The 27,980-nt window shown below is 41.8% G+C and overlaps 1 protein-coding gene across 1 annotated transcript; it reads left to right on the forward strand.

Moving 5' to 3' along the window:
- The first annotated feature begins 304 nt into the window (after window positions 1-304).
- CLEC19A (C-type lectin domain containing 19A) lies at window positions 305-27,980 on the forward strand. Its single transcript, XM_043980420.1, has 5 exons — window positions 305-395; window positions 12,126-12,291; window positions 22,408-22,501; window positions 24,550-24,682; window positions 27,843-27,980. Exons 1-5 carry the CDS (start codon window positions 305-307, stop codon window positions 27,920-27,922), a joined length of 564 nt encoding a protein of 187 aa, XP_043836355.1. The 3' UTR covers window positions 27,923-27,980.

Consider the following 27,980-nt stretch of genomic DNA (forward strand, 5'->3'; position numbering starts at 1 on the left):
CCAGTGTTTCACTAAATTGATATCTAATGCATAGTGTTACAGGGCAGGACCCCTCCCCCCAATTTTGTGCCCCTCCTCTCCCCTCCCTTCCTCCTCTTCCCTTCCCCTCCTCTCCCCCTGTCTTTCCAATTTGTCACGCTGACAGGTTGCAGTTTCAGTGAAGAGAGGGGAGGAGAGGGAGAGGGGCTGCTGTCCAGCCAGCCAGCTCAGCCTGAGGCCCAGAGCAGGGGATCTCTAAGAAGGGTCTGCTCCTGAGCTGGCTTCTCTTCTATTCTGTCGACTCCTTTCTCCAGGGTCAGGGAAGATGGTGAGGTGGGAGCTCTGGGCTACTGCTGTCTCTTTGGTTTTCCTCTCTATCCAGGCATTTCCACAGACAGACATTAAAATCAGCCCAGGTGAGTGTGGTCTGCAGAGGTCTGCAGAGGGGGATACGCCTCAGCTCTTCATTTCAGGGCATTTTGCAAAGGTCAGATGGATGCAAATTAGATCAACCAGAACTCCTCGGGTTTCAGAGAGTGCTCCTATTCTTTCTCAGTGGCTCTTAATGCCAGAGTCGGGGCTGGGCTTGCTCAGCTTAGTGACAGCTCCCATTCATAGGGATTATTCTGGACACAGGTCAGCCCAGTCCTAGAGCCCAGTGACATGTTCCAGATGCTAGCTGCAGGGGTGTAAATGGAATGAATGACTGCGCCGTCTGAACCCAGGTGGTGCAGGGGGAGTGTTGTTTTGTTATCGTCGGGTTATTGCAGTGTGGGGAGACCTCAAGGACCGAGGGGCATTGCCAGATGCTCCTGAGAGCTGAGAGTTGCCAGGCTTCCTGAAGAGAGAGTTCTAGCAGCTGATCATCTGTAGTAGATTTGCTTAATTCTTGCTTCTCAGTTTGGAGCAAGAAGTTTCAAATGAAGAGATAGTGTGGTTTAGTGGAAAGAATACTAGACTTGGCATCAGGAAAGGTCTAGGTTCCAATCTTGCCTCTGAGGACTATGGGCAAGTTGTTCAGCATCATTGTTCTTACCTGCCAAATGAGAATGATAAAACTTATATTAGTTAGCTTATTGGGTTGTTGTGAGGAAAGCACTTTGCAAACCTTGAAGCCCTCTAGGGAAATGACTGAGGTGGCCTCCTCAGTCAGAGAGATGTGGGTTCAAGACACACTTCTGATATATATTGGCTGTGTGACTGAATTTCTCAGTGTCCTTGGACAACTCTCTCAGATGATAAATTTCTACATTGGTAGAGGGTGTTTCCTTACTAGCAGCTTACTCCACCAACGAAATTACAGGACTAGTAAAAAAAAAATAATAATTCTGTTTACTGGACATATTGTTCACTCATCTAAAGAGGATTTATGGCAGATGTCATTAAAATCAAATGAAAAAAACCACAACTCTCCAAACTATTATTTTATATATTGATAACAGATCCGGGTTCTCAAAGGGTATGATGCAGAGGTAAAGCCAAGCTGGGAAGGGGAAGGGAATAAGCTTTTATATAGCGCCCACTATACCCTGAGTCCTTTTTTTTGTGTGGGGGGCAATGAGGGTTAAGTGACTTGCCCAGGGTAACACAGCTAGTGTCAAGTGTCTGAGGCCGGATTTGAACTCAGGCCCTCCTGAATCCAGGGCTGGTGCTTTATCCACTGTGCCACCTAGCTGCGCCCCCCCCCCCGAGTACTTTTATCAATATATATATATATATTTTTTGCGGGGCAATGGGGGTTAAGTGACTTGCCCAGGGTCACACAGCTAGTAAGTGTCAAGTGTCTCAGGCCGGATTTGAACTCAGGTACTCCTGAATCCAGGGCCGGTGCTTTATCCACTGCACCACCTAGCCGCCCCTATCAATATTATTTTGATCCTCACAATAACCCTGTGAGGTAGGTGTTTTTATTAGTTCCATTTCATAGTTGATGAAACTGAGGTTAAGCCCGGGTCATACAGTAAATACCTGAGGTTAGATTAAAACTCACATATTCCTGAATTCATGCTCTGTGCTCTAACCCCTGCACCACCCAGCTGCCCTAGTAAAGAAGTAAAGTAAGGAAGACACTATATGTCCGTTGCCAGGTTAACTATGAGATCACGGATTTTTCAACCGCAGCAACTCTTGGAGACCATCTAATTCCTAGAAGAGGGATCTGTTTTAGTAGAGGGAGTGTCTACACTTGAATTCTTGAAACATTGATGTCAGAAAAATAACAAATCTGTCCTCAGAGTTTGCAGAGCACTTTAGGTACTTTACTCATTTGGTCCTTCCAACAGCCCTGTGAGATAGAGGGTGCCAGTATGATTATTATTCTGATTTTACAGAGGAGAAAACTGAGGACTAGCCCAAGGTCATATGACCAATAAGGAGTATCTAGTGGTATATGTCTTCTGATCCCAACTCCATTTCTCTTTGAACTGTTCTACTATGGTGGCACAGCTACCATGGAGTTCAATGGAAAAGAACTAGAGTCAGAGGACATGGGTTCAAATCCCACCTCTGATACTTATTACCTGTGTGCTCTTAGACAAGCCAAAACTGTCCTGGTTCTCAGTTTCCTCATCCATAAAATGAAGCTTTGGAGGTCCTTGTCATCACAAGGGCTGTGATCCTATCAGCTCTTGCTCTAAAGCAGCTGCCGGAGGGGGGTGATCAGGATGGAGATGGGATTTTTTAATGAGGTTACCAGGTGGTGCAATGGATAGAGCATGGACTTAAGATCAAGAAGACATGAGTTCAAATTATGCCTCAGATACTAACTAGCTTTGTGACCCTGGGGAAGCCACTTATTCTCTCTCTCTGACTCAGTTTCCTCATTTATAAAATGTGGATGAAATAGTACTTCCCTCCTGAACTTGTTGTCAGAATCAAATGAAGTAATGTTTGTAAAAATGCCTTGAAGATCTTAAAGGTGTTATAGAAAAGCTATTATTGTTATTATTATTATTATTATTATTGTATCCCAGTGGACAGAACACCTGTCTTTATCTCCTCCAGCTCCTAGCACAATGCATGGTAAGTAGTTGGTGCCTAAGAAATGTCTGATGGGTGAATGAATGAATGAATGAATGCAGGCAATTTGGAGAATTTGTTGTGAGAACAAAGGAGGAAAAAAGAAAAGAAGAGCATGATTAGATAGCAGCCGAGATCTGCCCTGTCTCAAAAGGCCTGGAAAAATTCTGCCTAGAGGAAAATATTTCAACAAAGGAAGGCCACCAGGATGCTGTTTGAGGGCTCTTTTAAAGCGGAATTCTTGCATTTTCTTATCCTCGTGTCTTTGGGGAATCTCTAGGGCAGCAGAGGTGAATGGAGCCACTGAATGGTCTTTATCTCTGGGAGAAGACTGGTGCTGGTTTTCTCTTCTTGTCCACAGCTGGGGGCAGGGTGTAGTTCTAAGAATACCCAGGGTTCAAGTATTTATGCCCCCTGAGGTGATGGTAGGGCCTGAAGGCAGCTAAGTGATGCTATAGACAGGCACTGAGTCTAGAAGACCTGACCTTAAATTCAGTCTCTAGAAAGTCTTGGGCAAGTTACTTAACCTGTTTGCCTCCATTTCCTCAATGTAAAATGGAGATAATAATAATGATACCTACCTTACATGGTTGGTGTGAAGATCAAATGAGATAACATTTGTACAGTGCTTAGCACAGTGTCTGGCACTTGGTGGTCACTTAGTAAATGCTTGTTTCCCTCTTTCTCTCCTCCCTTCCTTCCCTCCTTCCTTCCTTTCCTCCCCTTCCCTCTCCTGCCCTCTCCTCTCCTCTCCTCTCCTCTCCTCTCCTCTCCTCTCCTCTCCTCTCCTCTCCTCTCCTCTCCTCTCCTCTCCTCTCCTCTCCTCTCCTCTCCTCTCCTCTCCTCTCCTCTCCTCTCCTCTCCTCTCCTCTCCTCTCCTCTCCTCTCCTCTCCTTTCCTTCTCTTCCCTTCCCTTTCCTCTCCTCTCCTCTCCTCTCCTCTCCTCTCCTCTCCTCTCCTCTCCTCTCCTCTCCTCTCCTCTCCTCTCCTCTCCTCTCCTCTCCTCTCCTCTCCTCTCCTCTCCTCCCCTCCCCTCCCCTCCCCTCCCCTCCCCTCCCCTCCCCTCCCCTCCCCTCCCCTCTCCTCTCCTCTCCTCTCCTTTCCTCTCCTTTCCTTTCCTCTCCTTTCCTCTCCTTTCCTTTCCTTTCCTTTCCTTTCCTTTCCTTTCCTTTCCTTTCCTTTCCTTTCCTTTCCTTTCCTTTCCTTTCCTTTCCTTTCCTTTCCTTTCCTTTCCTTTCCTTTCCTTTCCTTTCCTTTCCTTCCTTCTCCTTCCCTTTCCTCTCCTCTCCTTCCCTTCCCTTCCCTCTCCTCTCCTTTCCTTCCTTCCTTCCTATTTTCCTCCTCTTCCTTCTTTCTTCCCTTTTCTCGTTTCCTCTCCTTCCTTCTTTTCTGCACTTCCTTCTTTCCTTCCTTTTCTCCTTTCCTCTCCTCCCTCCCTCCATCCCTCCCTTCCTTGGAGAGAGTGTGGGATGGGCATAGGGACTGGACCTATGATTTAAATGGCATAGAGAACTCCAGAGTGAGGAAAGTCCCTCTACTGATGCCAGTCAACATTTTCTCCTCAATTCATGGTCTTAGAGTTGTCTAGCCCACAGAGAGGTTCTGATGAGCTAGAGTCATAGGGCCATCATGTGTCAGAGGCCAGACTAAAATCCAAGTGTTTCTGGTTTCAAAAAGCTCTGTTCACCGGTTATATATAAGAAAATAAGGGGATGGGGTCAGATTTGGGGGAAGGTAGGTTCCCCTGCCCAGAAGACAAAGGCTTCTTTCCCAATCGATGCTTCTGAGTGACCAGGGTCTTGTGACTCAGCTCTAACTTCAGCCCAGAGCTGGCTCCGAATGGAGTCCCAGCAGGGCAGAGACAACTATGGAAAGCGAATCTGCTCCTACCACCTTCTTTTCTCTTTTATTTCTGTGACTGATCTCAGTGGGAGGCAGCAGTCCGTTCCTGAGGCAGTATTTGGCCTTCTGTAGCAAGCAGCTAAAATGAGTGGGAAGATGACAATTTTTTTCTTTAAAAAAAAAAAAAAACAAAACCCAACAAAACTCCTCTCACCTTTCCCTGCTCTCCAGAACAAGCCCAAAGCTTTCCAAATGTTGAATTCAAACACAACAGGTGAAATCTGTGGGTGACTCACTACATAACATCTGGCCAAAGGCCACACAGTCTGGGTCCCCCTTTGTAAACAGGGCAGGAAAACTAGTGGTAGTTTAATAACAATTGCTTGCATTGAAGTATTGCTTTATGATTTTCAAAGCAATTTTCAAATGCTGGTTCATTTGATCCTTCCAACCATCTGGATTTAGGAGAAGGTGACTTCACTTACAGCTAACAATCTCCCTGAGCCCCTGCCCAGAAGAGATTTTTTTTTTTCTCCCCAATCACTATCGCTGAGTAACCATAGACTTAGAACTCAGCTTAGAGCTTCTGGCCAGAGCCAGCTAGTGAGGTCAGTATGGTTATTACCATTTAATTCAGAGGTCAGTCAATTGGTAAGCATTTTTTAAAATTATTTTTTCCAATTATATGCAAAAACAATTTTTATTTTAAGCTCCAAATTTCCTCCCTCCCTCCTTTTTCCCCCTCATTGAGAAGGCAAGCAGTTTGATATAGTTTATTCCCTAAGCATTTATTAATCACCTACTGTGTGTCAAGCACTGTGCTAAATGAAGGGGATACAAAGAGAGGTAAAAAACAGTCTCTGCTCTCAAGGAGCTCACAGTCTAATAGAGAAGCTCACAGTCACCCTAATTAAGCAGACAGCGCAATAGCTTTGGCGTCAGAGGAACTGGGTCAAATAGCCTGGGTTCCAATTGGCATGGCAAATAATTTGGCAAACAATTTCATTGCTCTGGACCTCAGTTTCCTTGCCTGAAAGATGAAGGGGTTGAGTAGACAGCCCTCCAAGGTCCCTTCCAGATTGAGGGGCAGCTTTATGAGACTTCTGGTTCAGACCATTGTAAATAAAAACTGGGAATCTGGGACATCTGCTTATCTAATGTATTATTTCTACTTCTCCATCTCTCATATCCATATCTTTCTACTCACATAGGCACTGCAAGCTCTCATCACCTCTCTCACTTTTGCTTCCGAGGCCAAAAGGATGGTGCCCTGGAGTCAGGGAGAGCTAGATTCAAATCCTGCCTCACTTAGTACATGTGACCACAAGCATATTACTTAACCTTCTTGTCCTTCAACTTCCTCATGTGTAAAATTAAGAGGTTGGACGCTGAGGTCCTTTTCAGCTCCAAACCTGTGATCCTATGAGACCTAGGCTTAAAAGAGAGCAAGTGACTGGTCTGAGTTCACAGAATGACTAAGTGGGAGAGCTTGGATTTGAACCCACATCTTCTGACTCCTCAAATGTTTAAGAATTAGAAGGGATTTTAGAGATCACCTGGCCTAAGTTCATTGCTCTTTCCACCATGGCCCCCAAAACATTTATGTTGCATCTTGAGCCATCACCAGTCATCTTCACTTATGTCTTACCACTGGACTTTAATGATTCTGGAGAGGAGAGTAAGGCTGATAACTTTGTGCAGTCCTGCCTCACTTAAATCCAGTTCACTCAAAAAGTAAAGACATTACCTCATGATGTTATTTGTCCTCTTTGAAAAAAAAAAAGACAAACAACAACAGCAATAACCTTGGGAAAGAGGAATGGGAATGTTTTTCTTCTGACACAGGAACCAGAAAAAAAAAGATGAATATTTCTATTTCCTATAAGAATGCTATTTTTTCCTTAAGTTCATTCCCAAAGAGGATGGAATAATAGGAAATGAACTTGGAGGAGAGCAGGAAAGCCCATGGGAGAGTATTTCTTTTGCTTCTTCCAACCTCCCCTCCAAAACAAACAAACATACAAAAACTCAACCCAGGACTTTGTCCTTGAGTCCCTTGACTCTATGAACTTTTACCTTATTTTGCCTTATAGAGTCCAGGCATTTTAACCACTTTCAGTCATCTCCACACTATGCTGAGTTACACCACCCTTCCTTCCACCACTGCTTTTTGCCTTGTCTTCTTTAATTAGAATCTAAGCTTGAGGGCAGGAGCTGTCTTGCTTGTATTTATATCTCTAGCACATAATACAGTATCTGGCCCAGAGCATGTATCTATCTATCCATCCATCTATCCACCTATCCATCTATCCATCTATCCATCTATCTATCTATCTATCTATCTATCTATCTATCTATCTATCTATCTATCTATCTATCTATCTATCTATCTATCTATCAATCTATCTATCTATCTATCTGAAAATCAATAAATTCAAGTAAACTCACATAAAATATTTGCTAGGTACAAAGTGCTATACTAAATACAAGAATAGATAGGATGCAGACCTTGGTCTTAGGGAACTTATACTCTAACGGGAGAAAGATATACCCAAATCACTGTAACATAGAGAGAGAATGAAATGATGTTAAAGGAGATGTCCAAACAAAGTTTTGTGCTTCCACGAAGGGAAGGGATATTTTCACCATGAGGAATAGGATGGCTCAAGGCTCACAGAGAAGATGACACATGAATCAGGTCTTGGAAGAAAGGACTTCCAACAGATGGAGAGAGGGGACATCATGAACAAAGGCATGGAGGTAGGAGAGGACAGGACAAGAATGGGGGCCCAAGAGTAGTCCTGTTTGGCAGACACATAGCTGTGTGACCCTGGGCATAGAGTATGTGAAGCATAAATGGTAGATAATTAAGCTAGAAGAGTGGTTTGGAATAAGACTATGGAGGACCTCGAATAGACAATAGAGAACCACTGAAATTTTTTGAGTAGCTGAATGACATGATCAGAGTTTGTGAAATCTCTTTCATGGTGAGCCTTATGGGATTGGCTATAGATGAAAGGGATATACTAGACGAAATCAGCCTAGGATCAAAAGTTAAAATACCAGAAAGATAAAGAGGAGGTTAAATAATTGCTAAATTGGAGCTAATTTATCATTGCTAGATATTCAAAAAGGCTCTTTGCCACCTCTGTGCTCTCTCAGCTAAGGAGCCTTGACTACCCCAGAGGAGAACAGATTAGTGCTGACCTGTCACAGCCCTATTTTTCTGCTATATTTAACTGTAGGTATCCACAGGCATCACTTGCTCCATGAAGCAAATCAAATTAATGGAAGGAGGTGGGGAAAGGTGCCCAGAGAAAGGTATATGGAGGTCACAACTCAGATGTCTTGTTTCCTATACCTCGTATTTACTGTTGAGATGTTCTCCTGGCTCCAAGAATTTAGGAGAGGCCTGACTAGCTACAGGAACAAGATAGCTCCTTCTCAGAAGCCCTTTTCTCATTGAAGGATATCTTTAGGGATATAGTAGGAAGACTGTTTGTTGGTCTTGGTTCCAGAATATTTGGGTTCAAGTGTAGTAGTTGTTTGAACCTTAGCAAGTCACTTGACTTCTGTGGGCCTCAGTTTCTCCATCTGTACAATGGGGGTAAAAATCCTTGCACTACCTATGCCACAAGGGTGTTGTGAGGAATGTGTCATGCCAACTTGAGTAAACTATTGAAATATGAACTACTTATTTTTGTTTTCTTTTTTTTTTTTTTAGTGAGGCAATTGGGGTTAAGTGACTTGCCCAGGGTCACACAGCTAGTAAGTGTTAAGTGTTTGAGGCCGGATTTGAACTCAGGTACTCCTGACTCCAGGGCTGGTGCTCTATCCACTGTACCACCTAGCTGCCCCTTATGAACAACTTATTGCTGTTCATCTTTCATTTTTGAAGAGAATCAACGATATCACCAGGATGATGTCTTGGCTTGCAAATGTATTGAATTTATTTTTTTTTGTGGTTTTTTTTTGGATTTTGTGAGGCAATTGGGGTTAAGTGACTTGCCCAGGGTCACACAGCTAGTAAGTGTTAAGTGTCTGAGGCCGGATTTGAACTCAGGTCCTCCTGACTCCAGGGCCGGGTGCTCTATCCACTGCGCCACCTAGCTGCCCCCAAATGTATTGAAGCAGAGCTGTGCAAAATCATTACCCCCAGTGATGCTCCCAGCTTTATCACATGACCTTCATGGAAAAGCTTCCATGACAGCAAGAATCTGTACTAAGTTAGAGAATGATGATGATGAAGCCAAGGCCAATTGCCACATTGGTCCTTTACATTTTTTTTTTTTTAGTGAGGCAATTGGGGTTAAGTGACTTGCCCAGGGTCACACAGCTAGTCAGTGTTAAGTGTCTGAGGCCGGATTTGAACTCAGGTCCTCCTGACTCCAGGGCCAGTGCTCTATCCACTGCGCCACCTAGCTGCCCCGGTCCTTTACTTTTGATCACCACAAATACACCACTAATCCTGGACAGCTATCCAGCTAGAAAAAGATGACTTGGATTTAAATCCCTGCTCTGCTATTTTCTAATTCAGTAGAGTTGGACAAGCTGCTTCAAAGCCTCTTGTTTTCTCAAATATAAAATGGAGGTGATGACACTTGAATTTCCCACCTCACAGCGCTATTGTAAGGGAAATGCTTTATGTGCTATATAAATATGCATTTATTATTATTGGTCACAAGGAGATACAAAAAGACATTATGAATGGTGTAGCGCAGTACATCTCTGCTAATGGAAAAACCCTACTTGCACAGATAATTGAAAATAATCCTAGATTGTAAGCTCTTTTGAGATGAGGGAGCCACATCTCATTCATATTTGTATCTCCTTCGGTACCTTTGGCTTGGACCTGTGATTTCATTAGCTTGGAAACTCCCAGGGTAAAAACTCCTTTCTTTGATAACATTCATCAATTCATCTCTAACTTCTAGCCTTAGAGAGCTTTCTGAGGTAATGAAATAAGTGGCTTGTACCGGGTCTCAGAGCTGGTATATATCAGAAGAATCAAACCTATGTCTCTTGGATTCCAAGACTGGCTAATCTTTTATCCATAACAACATATGGCCTCATGTTGGACATAGTAGGTATTCAAATGTCAGGTGTTAAAAAACATTTATTGGGGCAGCTAGGTGGTATAGTGGATAGAGTGCCAGCCTAGAGTCAAGAAGACCCTTCTCGAATTCAAATCTGGCCTCAGACACTTATTAGCTGTGTGATCCTGTGCAAGGCACTTAACCCTATTTGTCTCAGTTTCCTCACCTCTAAAAAATTATTTAACATAAAACTTAAAGGGAGGTTAGAGGTCATTCTAATCTAGTGTTTTTCCAATCCAGACTATTCTGAGAACTGGTAAATGTATAAATTGCTTATTGTGGACCATTCCACTCTGCAATCTTAGCTGACCAAACCCCAGAGAAGAGGGTCCTGGGATAATTGGGACCCAGAGAGGAGGAGAAGGAAGGTAAGGCATTAGTATTTTTAAGATTTTTAAGATTGGAGCCTGCTGCTGTTGTTATTGTTTTAAAGATGGACCCTTTCTATCTACAATTTTGCAGATGAGTAGAAATTTATCACAGACTAATGATGATTCTTGGACTAATGGTTGGTGAAAATTGATGCTAAACTTTTCATTTTCTAGATAAAGAAATTGAAGGTCAGAGAAGTTAAGGAACCTGTCCAAGGTCACATAGCTAATTAGTGGCGGGTCTCTGATTTTGAATCCAGTATTATTTTTTGCTGCAACACACTGCCTCTCTCAACTTAAGAAGCAAGCAGAATAAAACTCAGTACCTTGTAAAAGAGTATCTTGGATGAATACTCTTGAGAGGCATTTGGTGGATAAAGGGGTATACTTAAAGCAATTTTATGAAAATGGATGACTATCAACCACCCTTCCATGTCCCTTTGTGAGAGATTTTTTTTTCTAATTGGCTTTTCCCTTTGATTTGAATGTCCTTTTCCCACTAAAAGTACTGACCTCCATTGCTCTGGGTTCTTTCCCTAATGTGAATAATTAGCCAGGGTTAATTCAAAGGCACTGCTCCATAGGTTTTACTTAAACCACTGTCAACTCCTTTCTCTCCTCCGTCACATTTTGTTTCTCTCTCACACTTTGTCAAAGACCCCATAGCCAATAAAGGTCTGTCGCAGAGAAGGGAGCAGCATCTGGGCAAGGTAGTCAAGGTTGTCAATCTAGAAAGCACTGACCTAGTCAGGTAGTTTGGTTCCTTGAGGTTTCCAGTGACTAAAATGTGTACATAGCAATAGAATCAACAAACTTTACTTATTCATTTTATAAATTGGTACACGTGGTATAGATTTTTTTTTAATGAGGCAATTGGGGTTAAGTGACTTGCCCAGAGTCACACAGCTAGTAAGTGCTAAGTGTCTGAGGCTGGATTTGAACTCAGGTACTCCTGACTCCAGGGCTGGTGCTCTATCCACTGTGCCATCTAGCTGCCACTAGATTTTTTAAAGTACAGGATTAAGTATTAAGGGATCTGGTTCATTGTCCTGGCTCTACCACTAACTAGCTGGGTATCTTTGGCAAAGCCACTTCCCTTATCTTCAGTTCCCTCATTCAGTTCTCTTCTCACCATATCCTAAAGCAATAATTAATTTATTTTTGTTTGTTTTGTGGGGTAATGAGGGTTAAGTGACTTGCCCAGGGTCACACAGCTAGTAAGTGTCAAGTGTCTGAGGTCAAATTTGAACTCAGGTCCCCCTGATCCACTGCGCCACCTAGCTGCCCTGCAGTAAGCAATTTATTAACAATCCTGGAATCAGAATGTTCTGAGTTTGAATCTGGCCTCAGACACTTACTAGCTGTGTGACCCTGGGCAAGTCACTTAATTGCTATCTGCCTCAGTTTCCTCATCTGAAAAACAGAGATAATAATAGCACCTATCTTCCAGGGTTGTTACAAGGATCAAATGAGATAATACTTGTAAAACACTTAGCACAGTGCATGGCACATAGTGGACACTATATAAATGTTAGCTATTATCATGTAAACACATACATACACAATATCTTTAGCAATAGCTAACATCTTTATTTTTTCAATGCCGAGGAGAAGAAACACCCCAAACATTTTTTTTTTTAGTGAGGCAATTGGGGTTAAGTGACTTGCCCAGGGTCACACAGCTAGTAAGTGTCAAGTGTCTGAGGTCAGATTTGAACTCAGGTACTCCTGACTCCAGGGCCAGTGCTCTATCCACAGCGCCACCTAGCTGCCCCACCCCAAACATTTTCAAACACTTTCTGGTTTTCTTTCTCTCAAGCCATTCCAGAGATGATTCAGCCCTATCCATGTCCTCTTTTCTGGATGGAGTATGAAGGTTACTGCTACAGATTCTTCCCTCTTAATAAGACCTGGGCTGAGGCTGACCTTTACTGTGCAGAGTTCTCCATCGGGACAAAGTCAGCCAAATTGGCTTCTATTCACAGGTAAGATTAGCAGGAACTGGTCACCTCTTGATACCTCTCATGCCCATGACATCCTTCTTTCTTACATGAAAGGGGTTGGGTGAGAGTCTGGGGAGGGTGAGTAGGACCTGAATTTTCCAGGTGGAGTTTCTCTTTTACAATTGAAAATAGATCCTATCCAGCGTAATTTCTTATTGAAATCATTCTTGCCATCATCATGAGACAAATATTCAGATTGACTGGTGTGTCTCCCTGGGGAAGTCCTTTAAATTTCTGTTTGTTTCCTCACTTGTAAAATGGGGGTAAAAATAGCACCTACTTCGTATATTCACCTACTTGTTGTGAGGATCAAATGAGATAATGTATGTAAGGTGCTTTGCCAACCTTAAAGCACTACACAAGTATTGATAATACTTATTATTATTAATAGCACTGTTAACAAGACATTAACTGAAACTTCCCTTTATCAACTTATTTTTCCTGTAAAGGTTTCATTGCAAGAGATGTAAAAATCATCCTTCTCTCCAAAGATCACTAAGTAGACCTCAAAGATCTTCATTAAGGAAGAAGATGGCCCTTTCTTTGCCTCCTTTCTTACCTAGTTTTAATCACTGAATGGGTGCTACCTAAGGCAAACTGAGACCTGGGCAAGGCCTTAGTTTAAAATACCAAGGCTGGGGGGCAGCTAGGCGGTGCAGTGGATAGAGCACTGGCCCTGGAGTCAGGAGTTCAAATCCAGCCTCAGACACTTAACACTTACTAGCTGTGTGACTCTGGGCAAGTCACTTAACCCCAATTGCCTCGGTAAAAAATTAAAAAAATAAAATAATAAAATAAAATACCAAGGCCTCTCAAGGTCATTTCCAGTTGTCCTGATAAATATCTTGCCACTGGACCCAGAGGTCTCCTGAAAAGAGCCCTGCTTCACTCAAATACAATCCATTGCAAGTCATGACATCACCTCCCCTATGTCATGGTCCTCTTTGAGAACGAAGGACAAACAGCAACGAGGTGGCTTTTTGATATACCAATGGAGATATCTGAAGTGGGATTAATTATCATGTCTGGATTAAAGATGTCTTCATAAGGGTAGAAGAGAGATCAAAACCCCATTAGATTGGGAGCTCCTCAAGAGCAAGGATTGTCTTTTGTCTTTTTTTGTTTGTATCACCAGCACTAAGCACAGTACCTGGTGTATAGTAGGTACTTAATAAATTAAGGGGGGGGGCAGCTAGGTGGCGCAGTGGATAAAGCACTGGCCCTGGATTCAGGAGTACCTGAGTTCAAATCCGGCCTCAGACACTTGACACTTACTAGCTGTGTGACCCTGGGCAAGTCACTTAACCCCCACTGACCCACAAAAAAATAATAATAATAAATTAAGGGGGACAGGAAAAGGCAGAAGAAAAGATTTTAACTGAGATTTTGAATGAAGCGGAGATGAGGAGGGAGAACATGGCAGAAATGAAGGACACCCAGTGAAAATTCATGTAGTTTCTTGAGTGAGGAGAGGGAAGGAGGCCAGTGTCAGGGTGTCAGAAAACTATATAGATAGGAAGAAGCCAGATTATAAAGGACTAAACCAAACAGATGATTGGATCCTGAAGGTAATAGGGAGCCACTAGAATTTAGTGAATGGGAATGAGGATGGGGTGGGGATTATAATATAATTATATAATATAATGCTTATGATAATGATAACTGGAATTTGTATATTGCCTTAAGGTTTGCAAAGTGCTTTACATCCATTATCTCATTTGAACTTTTTCATATCCCTACCTATAGGACATCTAGGTTGAATTGTTTAGCACATAAAGTTGGTGATGTAGGACTGGAGGTGAGGAGAGAGACTAGAGCTATACACATGTACACATCAGATGTATATTGTATATTATACACACACATACACACGCATATACACACACACCTTCTTCTTCCTATTCCTGCCTCTTAAGAGGTAGGCTTCTTAGCCTCTATAGGACACATTATTAACCACTAGGAGTTTGGACCCTGAGGGAGGATCTTAAGTAGTTTGATCACATGGTTCTCTCAATGGATCTCTCTCCAATCACTGTTGCTCTAGACATATACACACACATACATACATACATATATGCATATATACATACACACATATCTGGGAGTCTTTTGCATGGAGATAATAATTACTGTCAAAGGAGTTTCTAAGATCATTGAGAGAGTATAGGGAGAGGGTCCAGATCAGAACTTGGCAAGTAAAAAGGCATTCAGTTCAAATGGACAAATATTTATTTATTTATTTGTTTGTTTGTTTGTTTATTTATTTTAAGCTATCCATGTATTTATTCATTCATTAGTTTGCTTATTCATTCATTCATTCATTTGTTTATTTTATTCTTTTGGGGGGGGCAGGGCAATGAGGGTTAAGTGACTTGCCCAGGGTCACACAGCTAGTTAAGTGTCAAGTGTCTGAGGCTGGATTTGAACTCAGGTCCTCCTGAATCCAAGGCTAGTCCTTTATCCACTGTGACACCTAGCTGTCCCTTATTTTATTCTTAACAAGTATTTACTGACAAGTTTGTTTATTTTATTTTTCTTTTCTTTTTTTTTTAATGTATGAGGTATTTTATTTTTTCCGTTACCTGTAAATATAGTTCTCAACTTTTGTTTATACATGCTTTACAATTTCAGATTTTTCTCCCTCCCTCCCCTCCCTCCCCCCTCCCCTAGACAGCAGGTAATCTGATATAGGTTATATCTATATATCTCTATACATATACATATATATATATACACATAATAACATTAATCCTATTTCTGCACTAATCCTGTTACAAGAGAAAGAATCAGAGCAGTGATGCAAAACCTCAAAATAGAAAAAAAAAACCAACAGCACCCAAAACAAAAGAAATAATATGTCTCAATCAGCATCCATACTCCACAGTTCTTTCTTTCTTTTTTTTTTTCTTGGATTTGGAGATCCTCTTCCATCATGAGTTCCCTGGAACTCTTCTGTACCATTGCATTGGTGAGAAGAATATAGTCCATCACAGTAGGTCAACACTCAATGTTGATGATACTGTGTACAATGTTCTCCTGGTTCTGCTCATCTCACTCATCATCAGCTCACGTAAGACCCTCCAGGTTTCTCTGAACTCTTCCTGCTCATCATTTCTTACAGCACAATAGTATTCCATTGTATTCATATACCACAACTTGTCCAGCCATTCCCCAATTGATGGGCACCCTCTCAACTTCCAATTCCTTGCTACCACGTAAAGAGCAGCTATAAATATTTTTGTACATGTGGGTCCCTTTCCCCCTTCCATGATTTCTTTGGGCAAAAGACCTAAAAGTGGGATTGCTGGGTCAAAGGGTATGCACAGCTTTATCGCCCTTTGGGCATAATTCCAAATTGCTCTCCAGAATGGTTGGATCAGCTCACAGCTCCACCAACAATGCATTAGTGTTCCAATTTTCCCACAGCCTCTCCAACATTTATTATCTTCCTTTTTTGTCATTTTAGCCAATCTGATAGGTGTCAGGTGGTACCTCAGAGTTGTTTTAATTTGCATCTCTCTAATCATTAGAGATTTAGAGCATTTTTTCATATGGGAATAGATAGCTTTGGTTTCTTTATCAGAAAACTGCCTGTTCATATCCTTTGACCATTTCTCAATTGGGGAATGACTTGGATTCTTATAAATTTGATTTAATTCCCTATATATTTTAGAGATGAGGCTATTTTATTTTTCAACAAGTATTTGCCGAGGACTTTTGTGTCCAGCATTTTTCTAGGTGTTGTGGAGTGGACAGAAAAATTATCCAGAAAGCTTGACTTTCCCCTCTCTCAAGGAGTTTACAGTCTAGTTGGGGAGACAGAATTAACAAATAAAGCAATTAGCAAACAACACAAAGCAGAAATGAAGTAATGAAATATGAAATATAGAACAAGTGATGCGGGAGGTCAGGAAGAGGAAGTGATTGGTGTGGGCTAGATTGATCAGAGAAGATAAGAAAGAAGAACCAAGACTTTAACTGGGCCTTTAGAGATGGGGAATGTGGACCATCAAACATCAAGGGTGGGCCTCAGCCAACCCGAGTGTTTCCCTCTTTCAGGACCTCAGAGTGGCTGGTGCTAGTCAGCCTTTATTTCTGCCCTTGCATGGGTGGTCTGGTGGGGGTGAAAGTTGGGGGTGGGGGCTGAGGGTTGTGCTATATCTTTCATCTGCTCCTGGGAGTGTTGATCTGTTTTTATACCAATCTAAGTGACCAGTTCTCTGTCCCCACCTATTTGGCCCTCCCATTCATTACATCTCGGGCTATGTGCCTCACTGATTTGCCTCTCCCATGAGCTTTAATTTTTATAAACCATTTAATCAGCCTGAATAAAAGATAATCAAATCAGAAGTATCACTCACATGTATTACAAACTTTGACCATATATTCCATTGGACCCCTGGCCCTAGGCACACTTGATGACAGGAACTTGTTTTAGGTTGAAGTCTCAGTTCCAAGTCCCAGCAGTTACTTGCTTTGCCAAGCCCTGAGTTTCAGTACAATAGGGCTCGCTCTGGGGTGGGAGAGGGGGTAGCTAGGTGGTGCAGTGGATAGAGCACTGGCCCTGGATTCAGGAGGACCTGAGTTCAAATCGAACCTCAGACACTTGACACTTACTAGCTGTGTGACCCTAGGCAAGTCACTTAACCCCAATTGCCTCACAAAAAAAAAACAAAATCAAAAAAATAAAACAAAACACACACACACACACACACACACACACACACAGAAACAATAGGGCTCACTCTCATAGCTTCCAGTAAAACCAAAGATGGACTCAGTCACCTCCTGCCTGGTTTAGAACTTGGAGTACTTACCCTGGTTGTAGCTACATGGATAATCAGGATACAGAATACCACAGGATGCCCTGACAGTGGTCATAGACCTGAACTTGTGCTGTCGTTCAGTCATTTCAGTCATAGCTGACTCTGTGACCCCCATTTGGGGTTTTCTTGGCAAAAAATACTGGAGTAGTTTGCCATTTTCCCCTCCAGCTCATTTTACAGATGAGGAAAATGAGGTAAATAGGGTTAAGTGACTTGCCCAGGGTCACACAGCTAGTAAGTATCAAGTGTCTGAGGCCGGATTTGAACTCAGGTACTCCTGAATCCAGGGCCAGTGCTTTATCCACTGCACCACCTAGCTGCCCCTAAGGCTAGGTTTTAACTTAGGAAGATGAGTCTTCCTGACTCCAGGCCAGGCTCTCTTATCTACTGTGCCATCTTGCTGCCCACGTCCTCAACTACCTCACCTACCTCACCTTGAGTTGGTCTTCTAGCTCTGTCCATTGACTCCAAAACAAGTGCTGTTGGATTTCTCCACAGAAAGAGAATCTGTTGATGGCTAAGAGTTCTTTCAAAGGCAGATGGCATAAGGGGATGACATGAGCCATTTTTCCTTCTCTAATTCCCTAGAAAAGCGGGAACGCTGGGGATATCCCTTGCACAGATGTGCTGTGCTCCATCTGGTTGAGTGCACCAGTTGCAGAAATATATCCACACACATGCAAACAAATGCCGCAACTATAGGGGAGTTACTTTTGTTAGATTAACCAGATTTTCAGGAGGGGGTTTACTATTCAGTACTTCAATGGATCTTCTACTCTCATCAGTACGGAGCGCTCCCATCTTCTCCCATGAAAACTTTCTCACTTCTCCTCAAGTCTGCCCATGTCGTTCCCCAAATCCTCTAGAGAAGATCCTCACAACACACTCTGATTTTTAAAAATAATTGTAGGAACCAGTGCAATACTTGCTCTGTCCATCTGTTATCACTTCCTCTTGATTTATGACTCCTGACTACACAGTTCTCTTGTTCCTGCCTGTTTAGAGGTGGGCTTCTCAGCCGTGACAGGACACAACACCAACCACCAGGAGGTTGGACCCTGAAGGAGGCTCATAAGCAGTCTGATCGCATGGCTTTCATTGGCTCTCACTCTTTAATAACTTGCTCTGACTGGGGTCAATGATTATCATTGCTTACCATCACTAACCCCTTCTTCTTGCCTTTCTACTTCTGAACCATTGACTACCAATGTACAGCACCCCACCACCACCATTTCCCATTCCCCTATTGCCTATTCCTTTTCTCCCAAACACTTCATCCTAATTTTTCTAAAGTTTTTACCCAGACACCCGAGGAATGTCCGGGAAATGTTCCATAATTTAACATTTTCTTGTAATTTCAAACTTCTTTTCTTGCTCCTTCAATCTTCTGGCATTCAGGGAGACCTGGCTCCCTCCAGATAACACTCCTTCCTTCAATACCCTTTTTAGCACTGGTTATCCTTTCTCTCATATCTCCTAACTCATTGGCCATAGTGGTGGAGTCAGAATATTTCTTGCTTCTCATTGCCACTTCTAGGTTCTCTGTCCACCACCATCACTAAGCAACATCTCCTTCTTTGCTACCTACAAACATGTTTATATCTCTTTTATCCTTCAGAAACCTTAAATTGATGCTATTATCCCTGCTATCTATCATCCTATATCTCCCCTCTATTTCTCAACTAAATTCCTTAAGAAATCTATCTGTAAACAGTGTCTCCTCTTCTTCTTTGGTATATTCTAAACATTGCAAGCTGGCATCTAGCCTCATCCTTCAACTGAAACTGCTCACTCCAGAGTCATCAGCGATCTGTTAATTGCCAAATCCAATGCTCCTTTTTCAATCCTCATCCTTCTTGACCATTCTGCAACATTTGATACTGTTGTACCAAGACTATCTCTTGATTCTCTAAATTTCTGTGACACTGTTCTCTCTGTCTAACTTATTTTTTGTGGGGCAATTAGGGTTAAGTGACTTGCCCAGGGTCACATCTCTAGTAAGTGTCAAGTGTCTGAGGCCAGATTTGAACTCAGGTCCTTCTTAATCCAGGGCCGGTGCTTTATCCACTGTGCCACCTAGCTGCCCCTGTCTAACTTCTTAATCTTTTTTTCTGGTTCTTTACTTTACCAAGTTGCTATTCTCTTTTCTCTCCAATTGATGGGATGTTTTCTTTGGACAATCCTTATGCAATTCCAGTTTTGGTGGAGATAATACATTTCTTTCCTCTGGCACATCAGATAAATTATAGAATCAAAGGATTTTAGGCAAGACCTAATCTCTACTATAACATACTGGCAAGTGGCCATCCAGTCTCCTCTTGAAGACCATGGATGAGGGGGAAATCCACCACCCAAAGGAATAGCCTATTCCACCCTTGGAAAGCCTAAATTTGCCTCTTTATTACTTAATAACTAGAAATGATAGTACTAATACTGCTACTACCACTAATAATACCCAGGGTTTACATGATACTTTAAGGTTTGCAAAGTGTTTTACAAATATCTCATTTTAAGAGGTACCTATCAGAAGTTTTAAGTGACTTGTTCAGGGTCACAGCTCATAAATGTTTAAGGTTGGATTTGAACTCAAGTCTTCCTGATTCTGAGTGTTGTGCTCTGCTGCTTCTGGTTCTGCCAAAGAGGGCAAGTCTTAATTCTTTTCTTTCCCCCATGACATTCCTTTAAATACTTGAAAATAGCTGTCATACCTCGACCTAAGTCTTCTCCAGTTCTTTCAACCAACCCTTTTATGGTATGGTCAAAAGGCTCTTCATCATCCCCTCCTTTGGATGCTTGTCAGCTTGTCAATGTCCTTCCTAAATTGTGGCACCCGTCACTGAACACAATACTCCAGATGTCTGACTAGGGCAGAGTACAAAGAGACTCTCACCTTCCATTCCTAGAAGGGATGCTGCTCTTAAGACAAGCCAAGATCACGTTTTCTTTCTTTGTTGCCATACTACAGTGCTGCCTCACATTTAGTCTGCAGTCTACCAGAACCCCCAACTCTTTTGATAATCACAATAATAATAACTAGCATTTATGTTGTGCCTACTATGTGTCAGACACTGCGCTAAGTGCTCCACAAATGTTATCTCATGGCATCCTCACAACAACCCTGGGAGGTAGGTGCTGTTATCATCTTCATTTTACAGTAGAGGGAACTGAGCCAGACAAAGGTTGCCACTTGCCCATGGTCACACAGCTAGTAAATGTCTGAGGCTGAATTTGAATGTAGGTCCATCCTGATTCCAGACCCAGTGCTCAATCCGCTGCACCACCTAACTGCCTATAACAAAGTCTATTCTAACCAGGCTGCCCCCCATTCCCATATTAATATTTTTTTAGCCCAAGCAAAAGACTTCACACTTAGTCCTACTGGTGAATTGGAACAAATGGATGAATATTTCTCTGTTATCAGTGAGTTTCATTCCTGTCACACAGAATTCCCTAACTGCCTTCAGAATCTTGAAGGAATGGAGTGGCTCTCATCATTTACACCTCAGGGCACTTAGTACTTCCCACGATAAAGGTCACTACAGCATCCTGTTCTTCCCCTCCCCCCAACTCCCACTTAAGCACTCTCGAACTAGAAGCAGCCACAGTGAACAATCCTCAGTACCCAGAAAACATTCCCCCTTTATAATATATAGAGAGACATATATAATGTATGTCTTATATACATGTGTATTATATATACATGTACACATACACGTACATGCATACACACACGTATATGTATGTGTGTTATGTGTGTACATACACACACTTACTACATTGCACCAGGAAACTCTGAAGTGAAACAAAGGATCATCTTCCTACCAAAGAAGGACAATCCTATTCATTTAGCTAAAAGCATGTAGGCCCTTTGGCCCCTCACTTTATCCTTAAGAAGTAGAGATTTATTTTCTTAAGTGGAAGGAGAAAGGTTGCCTTACCCATAAGCACCATTAATAATCATCATAGCAATAATATTAATAAATGGCAAATTTATATAGTGCTTTAAAGGTTGCAAGTTCCACAATCTCATTTGAGCCTCACAACAATCTTGTGAGATGGGTAGTACTGGTGTTCTTTTTTTTTTTGGTGAGGCAATTGGGGTTAAATGACTTGCCTAGGGTCACACAGCTAGTAAGTGTCAAGTGTCTGAGGCCGGATTTGAACTCAGGTCCTCCCGAATCCAGGGCCGGTGCTTTATTCACTGGACCACCTAGCTGCCCCTTACTGGTGTTCTTTTTGCCATTTACAGATGAGAAAACTGAGGCTCAGAGAGGTTAAGTGACAAAGATTATAAGCATAACAGGTGGGATTGGAACCCAGGTCCACTTGACTTTAAATTCAATATACTATCAATCACAAAAAAAGGAAGAAAGGAGATGGTCTCACTACCACTACTACCCTCAGCAAAAAGGCATGAGTCTTTTTGCTTCTAGAGTGATTTATTAAATAATAAAAGAAAGCAAACTCTCTCTCTCTGTATATATATATATATATATACACACACACACACACACACACACACACACACACACATACACTTAAAGTACAAGTCTAACTATGTAACTTCCCCATCCCTACATCCCTATCGTTCATTAAACTCCACTGGAGTCTGCCTGTTTCTGGTCTCTCCACTCTAGTCTATTCTCCACACAACTGCCACAGTGATTTTCTCAAAGCACAGGTCTTCCAATGTCACTTCCTCACTCAATAAACTTCAATAACTCCCTATTACCTCTAGGATCAATTTTAACCCCCTCTGTTTGGCATTTAAAGCTCCCCATAACCTGCTCCTTCCCATCCACTCAATCTTTTAACATATTACTCTCTTTCATACACTCTGTAGTCCAGCCATACTGATCTACTTGCTCTTCTTCACATATAACTCCATCTCCATGCCTTTGCACTGTCTGTCTAACATGCCTGGATTGTTCTTCCCCTACCCTAAAATCTCTGACTTGCTTTAAGGCTTGAGTTAAATGTTACCTCTTCCTGAAGTTCTCTCCCCATAACCCCAGCTTCTAGTGCCTTCCCCTCTAAGTCTACCTTGCCTCTACTCTGTATTTATAACTGTATGTATCAATTTCTGTATATGTTGTTTCTCCCTTTATAATGTAAGCTTTTGAGGACCGGGACTATTTTTACTTTTTCTTTGTATCCATAAGCACCATAAGCAGAATGTCCAGCATATATTAAATATTCAATAAATGCTTGTTGATTGATCAATTGACTGAAAAATGTTAGCTATAAGACTATGTTATCCCTTCCTTCACAGTTGGGAGGAGAATGTCTTTGTGCATGATCTTGTAAACAGCTGTGTGCCAGGAATACCAACAGACATCTGGGTGGGACTTCATGACCGGAGACAGGTGAGAAGAGTAACAGGTCATCTACTGAAATCACACATTCACTGCAACTCTGATATTTGAATGCATGGAAGGGTATGGTTCTTTTATCTGTCGTTTTAACAAAAGCCTTAACCTAGGATTTACTGTTCTAAGTCTAGTCCCAAAGCCCATTGGTATAGGCTCTCTCCTCATTGGTGGAGATTAATGCCCTGCACCTTCATGAGGGTCCTGTGGTAAAAATTATTTGTGATAAAATTATTATTGCTGTTTTTAGCTGACTCATTTGGGAGGGGCCACACCTGGCCCACCCTGAAGTTACATATGCTACTGAGGTCAGAAGGAGAACTCTCCATAGGTAGTTCAGAGGGGAGGGTGAACCTAAAAGGTCCCTCATATTTCCGGGACCCCAATATTTAGGCGAGTCACCCAATTAACACTCTGTATATCAAATTTTGGCCCTCACAGTCCTCTGCCAAATTCATCCTACCTCTCATACAAGCACGGGATATTTATCTCCATCAATGAGGAGAGAGTCCTATACCAATGGGCTTTGGGACTGTGGTTACACTATATTGAACTGCATAGGCCTAGTACATTTCTCTAACCATAGAAACATGGAACTTTAGGGTTGGAAGAGTCCTTAGAGATCCTTAAGTTTAACCCCTACCAGAGGCCTGAAGTTCTTTTGTAGCATCCCTGAAAAGTTCCCATCCATTTTCTGCTTAAAGGAATTCATGACTTCCCAAGGCAGCTTATTTCATTTTCAGACAGCTCTAACTTTGAAAATGTCTTCCTTACACTCAACACAAATGGATCTATGATCTCACCATTGTAATGATTATATAATAATAATAATAATAATAATAATAAGTTAGCATTTATTTAGCACTTTAAAGTTTACAAAATACTTTACAAAGATTATCTCATTTGATCCTCACAACAATCCATGAAGGTACTTGCTATTATTATCCCCATTACACATGAGAAAACTGAGGCAAACATAGATCAAGTGACTTGCTCAGGATCACACAATTGGTAAGCATCGGAGGCAGGATTTGAATTCAGATCTTCCTGACTCCAGGTTCAGCACTCTATTCACTGTACCACCTAGCCGTCTAATTGTGAGTGTTCCCATCAAAGATACAAATTGAAACCCTTAAGTTCTCCACTTTGGTGAATCCATTAAATTGCTGAGTAACTTCCTCAATTTCTCTTGATACCCTCAGGTTATCAGTGGAATGTATGAACTATCCATTGGCTTTCCACTTTGTCTATGTAACAAGCCCATCTTATTTTTTGATCATACATTTCTTTGATGTTTTCTTTATTTGGTCCTTTTTGGTTGTTCCTTTTCTGTTTTCTGTTCCTTATTTTTATTTTTTTTAATTTTTAATTTTTTAGTGAGGCAATTGGGGTTAAGTGACTTGTCCAGGGTCACACAGCTAGTAAGTGTTAGGTTTCTGAGGCTGGATTTGAACTCAGGTACTCCTGATTCCAGGGCCGGTGCTCTATCCATTGTGCCATCTAGCTGCCCCTATGTTCCTTATTTTTAACAGAAATTTGCTTCATTTCAACCCTTGATCCTCTCTGAGGACAACAAGAATAAATTTAATAATCCCTCATTCATGAGAGAAGGTCCTATATATGTGTGTGTGTGTGTGTGTGTGTGTGTATCTCCAGCCTTGCCTAACCCTCACCTCTACATACTAAAATATATACACAGGTATGAAAATACTGTTCAGATCTGTGCCATGTGTCATAAATAGATTCTTGGGGGTAGCTAAGTGGTGAAGTGAATAAAGCATGAGCCCTGGATTCAGGAGGACCTGAGTTCAAATCTAACCTCAGACACTTGACACTAGCTGTGTGACCCTGGGCAAGTCACTTAACCCTCATTGCCCCATAAAACAAACAAAAATAAATAGATAGATAGATAAATATGTGAATAAATGAATGAATGAGTGAATTGATGAATAAATGGATAAATGAATGAATGAATAAATAAATAAATTATTTATGTTCTTGCACCCCATTTCCCCCCCTTGCCTCTGTAATGGGGTATACAACAGGAAGGTCAGTTTGAATGGACAGATGGTACCTCCTATGACTACCACTACTGGGATGGAAACCAGCCAGATGATGGCATCCATTCTGCCCTTGAGGAGGAGGACTGTGTACAGATCTGGTACCGACATAATAGCGGTAGGTACTTTCAGATGGCAAACAGGGCTATAATTGGGCAAGAGAAGAAAACTGGCTGTCCTAGGTGCAGCACTGATGGGGGATGAAGCCTTGAAGTGAGATTAGAAGATAGCATTGGATTAATGGGATTGGAGGGAAGAGTCCCTTTTTCTTGTGAAACAAATCTAATGAACACTTCCTGAAGAAGATCCAGGAGAGGGCCTATGAGCCTATGCCAACGTGATGCTATCAGTCCTGACTCACCAAACTCTGATGAGTATGACTATTCTAATGAAATCAAGAAAGTTATGCTGGGAGACCACAAGGGTACCAACTGTTGCCACTGACCTTGAGGGCTATGCCAGCATCTCCCAAACAGGGCAGCCTTCAGGCAGTAGATAAAAATGGAAAGAAGCCCAATGTCTGGGTTATGGTTTCTAAGGATGGCCCCTGAGGTTGCAGGGATGTTTGCTTTGGAAGGAGTAAGACAGAATAAGCCAGCTGAGCTATATTGATGATAGAATATGTGGTCTGGGGCCTCTGCTATTCCTGAATGGATGTACCTGTGTGTTGTCCCTGAGTTGTCTAGGAGTTGTATGCTGGGCTAGGCTGTGTGTAAACTACCTGAAGTTTTCAGGGCAGAGAACATAGAAGAGTTTGGCAGGGATTAATGTATGCCAGCCAGAAGCTCAGCAACAGCTGGATTCCTGAGAGACCCTTCTAAATTATTCCCTATTCTCTCAGTTGTGCCTAGGTCAGAGATCTGAGGATCCTTACAGTCAGAGTTCTTGGGACCCTGACACTCTATCAGCACCATTTTCTTCCTCCTATGATACAATAAATTGGTGGACAATCTTTGCTCCAGTCCAACCCTGATTTCAGCTGTAGGTGTCTTCTCTGGTGTTGAAAATGCTCATTATAATAAAAATAAATGTTAAAAAAGAAAAAAAAGAAAATGCTCATTAGATACATAGAAATGTGGAGAAATAAATTGGAGCAATGATCCTCCCTCCCACTCCCCACTTATGAGTTTCCACATAAAGATCTCAGGGACCAGAAGAAGCTTCTGGAAGGAAGTTATCACTAATGGAGACAAATTATACATGGAGAAACAACTAGAAGAAGGGTTGATTCTTTAAATTAGAGCATAGGTTGGTGGTCTGACCAAGTGTAAGTCCACAACCTAGAAAGATGATATAAAATAAAAATGATAATGATAACTGCTAAAACTGAAAGGCAACCAAATGCCAGTGATAGAAATTCAAGATAGATCCAAATGGAGGTAGAAGAGGGAGAAAGGAGATAGGAAGGAACACTCGAGGGAGAGAAACTTGGGTCTTGGCCCAGAGAAACTAAAATCTATGAGTAGTAAGAGTCTCCAAAAGTTCAAAAAAATAGGGTAATCCTCTTCATACACACACTATGCAAATAAAATGTTATGTCTCAGTAAATTGACGTGTCTCAACAGCCTATCCACTTATTTCTTTGGGGGCACATTTATTGTAGACACTTTTTACAGCCATTACCAGGATCAGATTATCCTAATTAATCATCCAGCATTTAACTAGACATTTACTAGGGCAGGGTTTCTTAACCATTTTGGGGTTCTAGATCCCTTTGGGTGACTAGTGAAGCCTTATGGACCCCTTCTCAGAAGATTGGCTGTTGCCTACATTCAAAACTGAAGGAAATGCTAAATTTCACTTAGAGGGTAGTGAAAATAAATATGTAATGTTTTCCCCATCCAAATTCTCAGACTGCCAAAAATCTATTTGTAGACCCATCATTAAGAACGCAAGGACTGTGGAAAATTAAAGTATAATATATGGTTCCCATCCTCAAAGAGTTTATAACCTGGTTAAAAAGTAAGTCAATGTAGGTACACATGAAATACTAAAGAATGATCCAGATAAAATAATATAAAATAAAAAATTAAGAGATGTAGTATAGATTATAAGTACAAAATGGAATTTAGAAAGAGGAAAGCTTAGTGGAACTGGGATTTTAGAGTGGGGAATCAGAGAAGGCTTTGTGGAGAAGGCAAGACTTCAGCTGGAATTTGAATAATGGGAAGGGTTTAGATTGGGATACATGAGAAGGAAACGACATTGGTGGTTATAATAGTTGGGGATTGTGGGAAATGAGAGCAAGATTCTTCTAACCCCCTAAAAACATTGACACAGATATGTTAAGTGACTTATATAAGGACACAGAGCACTGACCCATTGCCTATGGGTAAAAATTGATATTATGTTCCAAAACCATAGGGATAGGCTGAGAACCTTTGCCAGATCATAGATGAGCAAGGCAGAGGGATATAAAGGAAAGAGCACATGGCTTGGTCAGATACTAAACTGCTACATGGCTTTGGATAAGTCACAACTTCTTGATGTTCCAGATCATCAACCCATGCATCCCAACCCTACAATAGTGTTGCTGTCAAAACCAATCAAGAGAGATGTAAAAGAATTTAGAAAGTTAAAAGATATTATGCATATACAAGATATTAACAGTTAAGATATGCTCAATGATCTTGAAAGTAACAAACTTGAAAGAGAGAGAGAGGAAGAAGAAGGAGAAGGAGAAAGAGAAGGAGAAGAAGGAAAAGAAGAAGAAAGAGAAGGAGAAGGAGGAGGAGGTGGAGAAGGAGAAGAAGAAATAGGGAAAAGGAGAGAGGAGAGAGGAGAGAGGAGAGAGAGAGAGAGAGAGAGAGAGAGAGAGAGAGAGAGAGAGAGAGAGAGAGAGAGAGCATTTATTAGGTACATGCTATGTGCCAGGTACTGTCTTAAGCACTGAAGTACAAATACAAGCAAAAAGAAGTCTTTGTCCTCAAGAGGCTTATATTCTAATGAGGAGAAAGGGTCAAGCAGGAAAAATCAGGAGAGCCAAGAGTGGAACCAAGAAAGAAACTCTGTATCTGGACACTTCCTCAAATGACAGTTCTGAGCAAGAGCTCATGGATGGGAGGAGGGGCCGACCATAGAGGCAGAGGCATCCCCAGGGTGAGAAGGCAGTTGGGGAGAATATGGAAAAGTCCAGAGAGCCAAGAGTGGAGCCATGAGAGAAATATGTGTGTTTAGATGTGGGGCCTACCTAAGTCAATTCTCCTCTCACATTAGTTGGGAGGGCTTTTTTCCCCAAAGGGCAAACCTTAACCCAGTTCTTTTGTTCTTTTCCACAGCCCTAAGATCATGGAATGATAACGCCTGCAGCCAGAAATTCCCATTTGTGTGCAAGATCCCATCGAGAACAATTAATTGAGCAACCTTCTCCTTCAGAAAAAGTCTCAGACTCTAGTTCCTTCTTGTAGCAGTGCCTG

This window comes from Dromiciops gliroides, chromosome 1, assembly GCF_019393635.1.
Source record: "Dromiciops gliroides isolate mDroGli1 chromosome 1, mDroGli1.pri, whole genome shotgun sequence".
In the NCBI taxonomy this organism is placed as follows: Eukaryota; Metazoa; Chordata; class Mammalia; order Microbiotheria; family Microbiotheriidae; genus Dromiciops; species Dromiciops gliroides.